Source organism: Durio zibethinus, chromosome 16, assembly GCF_047325235.1.
Source record: "Durio zibethinus cultivar Kanyao isolate XHJ-2024 chromosome 16, ASM4732523v1, whole genome shotgun sequence".
Classification (NCBI taxonomy): Eukaryota; Viridiplantae; Streptophyta; class Magnoliopsida; order Malvales; family Malvaceae; genus Durio; species Durio zibethinus.
In genome coordinates this window covers 3,741,972-3,750,781 of record NC_143177.1, presented here as the reverse complement: position 1 = coordinate 3,750,781, position 8,810 = coordinate 3,741,972, and the positions used below count along the sequence as shown (strand labels likewise).

The 8,810-nt window shown below is 34.4% G+C and overlaps 1 protein-coding gene across 1 annotated transcript; it reads left to right on the top strand.

Annotated features, from left to right (window-relative positions):
* The first annotated feature begins 680 nt into the window (after nucleotides 1–680).
* ATSUV3 (ATP-dependent RNA helicase) lies at nucleotides 681–7,965 on the top strand. The gene is given in 17 exon segments (XM_022883342.2): nucleotides 681–977; nucleotides 1,340–1,463; nucleotides 2,139–2,260; nucleotides 2,391–2,581; nucleotides 2,774–2,914; nucleotides 3,560–3,682; nucleotides 4,067–4,144; nucleotides 4,297–4,465; nucleotides 5,034–5,146; nucleotides 5,296–5,376; nucleotides 5,536–5,601; nucleotides 5,792–5,856; nucleotides 6,070–6,115; nucleotides 6,191–6,307; nucleotides 7,539–7,630; nucleotides 7,707–7,800; nucleotides 7,803–7,965. Coding segments are annotated over 17 exon segments (1,734 nt in total). The 5' UTR covers nucleotides 681–913; the 3' UTR covers nucleotides 7,851–7,965.
* The last annotated feature ends 845 nt before the right edge of the window (nucleotides 7,966–8,810 follow it).

Genomic DNA, 8,810 nt, shown 5'->3' with positions numbered 1-8,810 from the left:
GTTTGGAAAGTCTCTTTGATGCATAAATCCACAGTATTGTGCTTGAGTATGAGAAGCAGTACTTATCATACTTTGAACTTTCATTTAGCAATCTAGCTATCCTCTCTGCCCTAAAAGAAACATGATTAGATAAAAAAAAAAATTGTCGATTGGTATCGTAAAACTGTAATCAAATACATACCTAGAATAAAAGATCGAAAGTTATAGCAATGCTCTTAAACAAGATGCTATTAATCTGCAAGTTTCATATAAATGATCTAGCGGTTCGTTGAGTTCGTAAGTGTTAGCGCTGTAACAAGATCAATAGTATATCATGTTGTCATGTTCACGGGCAAGATAATTCTACGGCATTAAATTTGCGCGAATTCTCAAATTTACTTAAGAACAGATTCTTGATATTCGTATCTAAAATTTAAATCTTAATATTTATATATTTTTTATCCCTATATTACTGCATCCTTTATTAAAAAAAATAAAAATTATCCTATTCCTTTATACCAAAAATAAAATTAGACTTTTGGGACTTCAAATTCTTCCAATTTGATCATACAAATTATATCATTTTGGGCTCGTTTAGAAATCGACTATAATTAACTGCCCAAAACAATGTGGGTTTTAAAAATTTGGGCTTTGATCCATCTGAAAGTGTTTTATTTTTAATATTTTTGTAAAGCCAAACTGCCATCAAGGCCAAGGCAAGCCACGTGATCTGGTCTGGCCCCGGAGTCGGCGTAAAGCGTGAACTCAGGAGAAACAAGTCGAGTAGCGAAGAAACCTGCGATTTTTGTATTCTACCGCATGTTTTCCTTGGTCTTCATATCTGTCCAATGATTTCTATTTTCTTTGTCTTCTAATTTTCCTTTTGAAAGTACAAACAACAATTCTTAATATTAAAACCAAACAAGAAAGAAAAATGGCGTCGTCACTTCTTCGCCAACGAAGAGTTTCAGCAATGGGTGTTTCTCGGATTCTTCAAGGTTTGACTTTCAAGCCCTTTTCTATTGGATATAAAGTTTCTGCAATTTCTTTGGAAAGAAAAGGAAAATTTTCCCACTTCAGTTTTTGTCGTCTAATTTTTTTCTTTTTTTTTAGCTTCGAGGATTCCCCATTGACCATATGTGAAATTTGATTAGAAAGATAGAATTTTTGAATGCCCATGTCCCAATTTTATGTTTTACTTAGATTTTTGAAGTGTTTTTGGCAATTGCGTATTTGTAGCTAATAGAAGAAAAGCTGACTGTTGACAGCTTTGTGGATATTGGTGTATGCTAGTCATTTTTCTTGGCTATTTCTCTGATTCAGCTTTGACTTAAAATTTTTAAGCTAAATGTTTGAGCAGATAATGGGGATTCCTTTCGACTACAACTGGAATCCAAGTTTGGGAGATTTGCTACCATAGGTGTTATGATCAGGAATTACAACGGTGGAAAGAGTACGGCAAAGTTTGATTTTACTGATCTCACGTAAGAAATGTGTGACTTACAGCTATTAATAGTTATTTTTGGCTTGGATAGGCTATCCTTTTATGTATTTCTAATTATTTTGGTAAAATCTATTTTAAGCTTGTTGAAATGGTAGCATTTAGTCAGAACCATTCCATTCTTCTTTTTGGTTGCAGTTCAAATGGTAGTATTTTTTTAGTACTGTTTCATTCTTTATTGGTTTCATGGAGTTTTCGTTGTCATATAGCTTCCTCTCTTCTTTCTTATATATATTTGAATCAATTCTTATGTCCTGGTCAATGGTTTTATGAATGCAGATTTCATCAGTCTGGCCAGAGATTTAATGGTTTTAATATTGTTATAGTAATATAGAATCTTGAAAGACAATAAATTTTATAATTATGAATGTCTTGATTTTTAAATTTGACTATTCAAATACTAATTATCTGGCTTATGTAACTAAAATATATTAGTTTCTTTTCTGTGAAACTTAGTGGCTATAAGTCCATCTTTCTTCCCATAAGCTAAAATTCCTTGTTCAGTGTTTCCATTAAATGGGAGATTATAAAAAAAAAAAAGTTTTAATTGTATAGCGCTTTCTTCCTCTCTTGCCCCCACTTCCCTCTCACGAAATTTCCTTATATAATTTCTGTATATCAATATCATTCTTGTAAACTTATTTTTGGTTTATCTCAGCTGTCCTCATACATGGTATCCTAATGCTCGAAAAAAGAATCGCAAGGTTTTCTTGCATGTAGGTCCCACAAACAGCGGTAAAACATACCATGCTCTGAAGCGACTCCAATCAAGTCCTTCTGGTATATTTGCAATGCTCATTTTATCAGGATTGAATAAATTTGTTTGTTTGTTCAGTGAATGATTGAAGGGGATTGAATCTAGTAATAATAAACTGACAAATTATTTTGCCTTGGTGCTTTCCCTTTTCAGGTGTATATTGTGGTCCTTTAAGATTGTTGGCTTGGGAAGTGTCGAAACGGTTGAACAAAGCAAAAGTTCCCTGTGATCTAATCACAGGACAAGAGAAGGAGGAAGTGGATGGTGCAAAGCATAAGGCTGTAACCGTTGAGATGGCTGATGTAACATCTGATTACCATTGTGCTGTTATTGATGAAATACAGGCAAGTTATAGTTTAAAAAACATTCGTAAACCATATTTTACCAAGCTTACTAGGAATGTTGCTGATGTGTGCAGAGTTATTAAACATAAATTAAATAGAACAACTTACATGATTCTTATGCAGCTTTATAGAAACTGTTGAAGCATTTTCTCTGATCACTTATGTCCCGTTAAAATTTCTCTTTCTCTGCAGATGTTGGGCTGTAAGACTAGGGGTTTTTCATTTACACGCGCCCTGTTGGGAATTGCTGCTGATGAACTTCATCTTTGTGGAGATGCAGCTGCTGTTCCTCTTATTCAGGAATTATTGAAAGTGACCGGTGATGATGTCCAGGTAATGCAATTGTGTGAAAATGTCTGGTCAAGTGTTTTTTCTTTTTCTTTTTTTTTTTTTGGGGGGGGAGGGGGGGGGCTGTGGGCTTTGTGGTACTAAACATCAATATTTATGCTATGGCATCTCTTTTTTGGATGGACACGGTTCTTGGTACGAGCTAAGATATTTCAGTCATCATTTTGTAACTCCTATGTGTCAGAGGGGAAAAGAATGACAAATAATATGCCTGCTGTAACCAATTCTTTTGGGAGGATTGAGACTTTTTGCTTTAATATTGATCTTGTTAGTTGGTTGATGGCTATGGGACTGCTTTCTACTTGCATTGCTAAACTCTTGCTCATATCTTGTGTAATGCATAAATGTTGTAATCTTTAAATCCTTTTTATCGGAGGCAAAGTCATATTCATGGATTTCTCTGTGCTGTCTCGATTTTACCAACAGGAAGAACTGCCTGGATAAGATAAATGGAGTTGAAAATCCTTCTGCTGCACAACTTAGTTGATTTCCACTTTTTTATTCTCTATCTAAATGCACTGTTGAATAGGCAGAAAAATAATTATCTTGTTGCTTCCATGCTTGGGGCCCACATTTTATGTACCTGTTTATATTGTTGGTATTATTCATCTTGTGTTTTTAATATCCCAGGTCCAATCTTATGATAGGCTTTTACCACTAGTTCCCTTGGAAGTTCCTCTTGGATCTTTTTCCAACATACGAACAGGCGACTGCATTGTAAGTTTTTCACGCAAGGAAATATACAAGTTGAAGGTTAGTAGTATTTTATTTTTTTGCCAAATGTATGCTCTCTCTGTTCCTTTGTTTGATTATGCTGTAGTTTTGATCAGTTATACCTTAAAAATGGAAACTGGTATACTATCTTTCTAAGAAAATACTGGTGGGTTTCAATATGTAAAAATACTAGTTTTTATTCTTGCTGTTTTGCTTCAGCTCTGTTTTTCTGGGAGAAAGGGAATATATTTCAACTTCCTTCTCTTTTAACCTTGGTATTGAGGCTTATAGGGAGAGTTTCGAAATTTGCTCTAATACCCCTTTCTTTTCTCTATTCACTTATTTTCTGGAAGCGGTTTGTGATTTTCCCTATCTTTTCACATACTTTCAGAAAATGTTTTCTGATTTTCCCTATCCTTGTAGAAAAGAATTGAAGGTGGTGGAAAACATCTTTGCTCTGTGGTTTATGGTTCATTGCCACCAGAGACTCGGACAAGACAGGTATCACTTCTTTCCTGCTTTAATGATCACCAAGTTTGTGCAAGTTTTTTAAGTGCATGTGGGAATGATGATAATTTCATTCTCACTGTTGCCTACTTATTTGTTTATTTATTTATTTATGTTTATAATTAATACATTCTTTAGGATTGCAGGCAACAATGTTTAATGATGCTAGCAGTGAGTTTGATGTTCTTGTGGCCAGTGATGCAATTGGGATGGGTCTTAATCTGAACATTTCAAGAATAATTTTTTCGACGTTGAAAAAATTTGATGGTTTTGAAATGCGGGATCTTACAGTACCAGAGATCAAGCAAATTGCAGGTACCCTGTTAATTTTGTAGGTGAACTTTGGAATTTATTTTGATATGAGTGGTGAACTGTTGTGGTCAAATTTCTTTCTTAAGACTTTCGTAGACGGATGGTCTCCTATTTGTCTAATTATGGGGTTAACTGGTTGCCTTTGGCAAGGACTGAGAATCAAACTCTAAATCTTGATGATGAGCTAAGGCCCTTGGGCCATGTGTCAGGAATCATAAAGTTTAAATGCTACTGGGTTATATCTTAATAAATACTTTCACCAGCCAAAAGGTAGAATATAACACTCACCTTATCATGTAGAAATTCTGGATTGTTAAAAGTTGGAACATCTTTATTCCCCTTCGCCCGCCTTGTTTTATTATTGCACACTTAAACTGACCCTAGCTGCACAAATAATATGACCATGTTCTATTTCAATATTTGTATTTTCTTTTTTTTTTTTGTATGAATATTTGTATGATAACCATATTTAAGCAATTCGTTTTAGTTTTCAGCTTCTATTTTCTTATTTTGTGGGGCACACCCTGTAAATTTGATAAATTTTCTTGAGATAACTTGTATATTCTTGTAGGGAGAGCTGGAAGGTATGGATCAAAATTTCCTGTGGGTGATGTGACCTGTTTAGATGCAGATGATCTACCTTTGCTTCATTCATCATTGAAATCTGCCTCTCCTATTTTAGAGGTGATTGTGTTATCACTGAAGTTTCCTACAAAATTCTGCATTGATCAGGCTTGTTACATTTTCAATGAATCTCAATACGCAGCTTTTGTATATTTGCATATGGGTTCAGCATTTTTATTCCTTGAATCTGAGTGATTTTTATAATGCAGCAAGCTGGACTATTTCCATCCTTCGATCTTATCTTTATGTATTCACGTTTACAACCAAAAAGAGGTCTCTACCAGATATTGGTAGGTTACCTCATGATATTCTTTTGTCTTTTTTTTTTCGGTTTTTTCTGTGATAGCTAGTATGAACCCATTGGGGGTTAAAAAATAGTTTGAGCCCCACGGCCCCATATATATATATATTATATTAATTTACTAGTTTAAATGATTTTGTTTTTGCAGGAGCATTTTCTAGAGAATGCAAAGTTATCTGAGAACTATTTCATTGCAAACTGTGAAGAAATGTTGGTAAGTTTCTTCAGTCATGTTTTCTTTTGAATTAATGTGGGAGTGATGATTAGAAAGTCCTTACAATGGGAAATTTGTTGTCAGATAACAATATCTCCCCTTATGGGTATTTAACATTTTTTATGTTATAAATAGCTGATTATCATGTGTCTATTCCACTTGAGTGCTAAAGACTCTTCATTGTCATCAGAAAGTTGCCACTGTTATTGATGAACTGCCTCTCGGGTTGCAAGATAAGTATCTTTTCTGCATCAGGTAACATCTTTGATCTCTATCCATCCAACTACCAGAAATTTGTATTTGAAGTTGGCTGTTAATTTTAGAGATGCATTAATTTTAGAGATGCAATTACTAGTTTATCTTTTTTTTCCCCCTTTTAAATGCTTGGAATCAACTGGCTGGGCATAGTATGCAGCTGTTTTGAAGAACTTGGTCATTTTCTTATGGGGTATTACTTTTTTTGTGCAGTCCAGTTGATATCAATGATGAAATTTCATCTCAAGGTCTAACACAGGTAAACATTTCTATCTTGTTTTGATTATTTGGAATGTGGAAACTAATGGTTGTCTATTCTATTTTGGTGGATCAGTTTGCTGAAAATTATGCAAAGAAGGGCCTTGTTAACCTTCGAGAAATATTTACCCCTGGTACACTTCAGGTGCCTAAAACACATACTGCACTCAAGGAGCTTGAATCCATTCACAAGGTAGGATTTTTTTTTTCCTGAATGTCATGTGTTATGCTAAGGTGTAAAGAGTTTAATTGGCTGTGGACTTTAAATAGAAGACTTTATGACCATTTTCAACTATTAAATGAAATGTCTTTGCCCCTAAAATTTCTTGATGATTGGTATAAATGGATTCTTTGCTGAGGTGAGGAAGTGTTGTAAACAAGTGAAACGAGAAGTGCCAGGATACGGTGGAGAGGAAGACTGGAGCAGACGCTGAAGTGTTGAGTACAGTGGCAGGTAGTGGTGTACAGCAAAATAAGGCTAGGTTGAGAAGAGGATAAGGTTTTAGAAAAGATTTTAGGAAGGGAGAATTGCAGAGAAAGTTGTGAGAAATCTGTCCAAGTCTAAAAGTGCTCAATGAATTGTGGAAACTCTTATTTGTAGGTTTCAAGAATAGGAGTTACATATCTTGAATATTGAATGAGAATAATGGTGAATAATAGGAGAATTGACCGTTACAAAAGGTATTAATGTTTTGTTTAATGAAAGTTTAATTAGCTTTTTGGTACTAGGCATAGTGAATATAGAAGTTCACTATCTATTCTAAAGGAAATGGAGAAGCACTCATATTTCAAGGAAAGGTTAAGAGAAAACCTCTTAACTATCTCCATATCTGATCTACCAAGCCAAGCTCTCCGAAATATCCCAATAGTAGAATTAACCCAAGAATCCTACCATATTCTAGGGTTATTTTCACTCCTTTCGGTGAAGTAACATTTGGTGAAACATCTTTTGTGGAATAACTCTTAGTGAAGCAACTTTTGATAAAAGATTTTTCAGCAAAGGTGTTGGTCTTGTTCATTTAGGAAGTTGTTCCGAGAACAATTGTTCCATGAAGGAGTTGTTCCTTGAATAGTTGTTTCGTAAACAGCCATTCTGTAAAAGGATTATTCCATGAATAGCTGTTTTGTAAAATAACCTTCATTGAAATAGTTTTATCTCCTATTTTGACTTATCCTCAATTTTAACAACTTTAGAGAAATTTAAAAGAATAAAATATTAATAACCAAAATCAAGTATTTACAATTGGTATAACTGAAAGTTTTGGAACTTGGATGATGGATCTTTACTATCTTGTTTTTAACTAAGGGCTTTGCACCTTAATTCTAGTAGTAGACTTTTTTTTATGGGGATTTTAATTGAAAATTTCCCCCATTTTCAACTGTTCAATTAATCTGAGATTTCTTCTTGTTTTCTACCTCTGAAGGTCTTGGAACTCTATGTTTGGTTGAGTTTTCGATTCGATGAATCATTCCCTGACCGTGAACTGGCTTCTTCACAGAAGGCCATCTGCAGCCTGTGAGTACACTTTTTGCCATACTTGTCATTTGGTTTGCTTTACATTGTTACCTTACTAGCAATGTTGAATTTGTAGGTTAATTGAGGAATTCCTTGAAAGACTTGGTTGGCAGAAACCAACTTCAAGAAAGTTAACTTCACGCACAAGCTTAAATTCTTTAATTGCGAACAAGAAAAGACAATACCTATGAACAAGAAAAGACAATACCTATGTGATTAAATGTAAACTACTATTAGGTATTTACTCATTAAACCTGTTCCCATTCAATATAGCTATTCCTTTCATGTAAAATTCGAGCTTGAGATCTTTAATTTCAAATCTCAAATTTTAACTAGCGAGTTGCCCCAGCTTTTAGGAGTGATGAATGTTTGTACTTCTTCATATTACATGGTTTGGGTAATAGCAATAGCTGAATGATCTGTAGTTGGACCAAAACCTTTTGTAGAAAATAGAACCATATAACAATTTTTTTCAATGAAGATTTTCCTACCTTTATCAGAATTTGACATAAGTCTATTGTGGCATAACTGCAGTTGGTTTGAATCTAGATTTTATTCTGTTGAAACATATGCTTCCATGTTTAAGGCAAGGAAAACAAACGAGCTACATCATTGGTAACATGACTCTGCAGATTCTTGAAGACAGCTTATTAACATGTAGAAAAAGCGCTGCCAAGTGCATGCAGCTGCAAGATTTCTGATAATGCAGAATATCATCCGGCGCTTCTTGTCCATGAAGTTCTAATTAACAAAACTTTTGCACCCGTTCAGTTAAATCACCTAGAACTAGAAGTTGAACTATTGGATCGTCCTCTGGATGCCACTTGCCAAGACCTAGAACTAGAAGAATTTGCGTTGTCGACCTCAAAGAACAATAAGGATAATATAAGAAAACCAAGTCTAGCTGCCCACAGACCAAAACAGCATAGTTTGCATGATCAATACTGACATCGTTGTTTGAAATGTGGCTTAACAAAAAATTAAGTATCTTCATCCTCTTCTTCCTGCAGCACATTTTCAGTAAAGTTGAAATATCTGGCTTCCATGAATCCTTTTCTATCCTCCTAAGAAACTTCAATGCTTTCTCTTCAAGTGAATGACCACAACCAGAAGAATCTTTGTAGTATGTCAATGCATTTGACTTAACACATTGCTTTTTTTTAGTTCTGTATATTTAAAT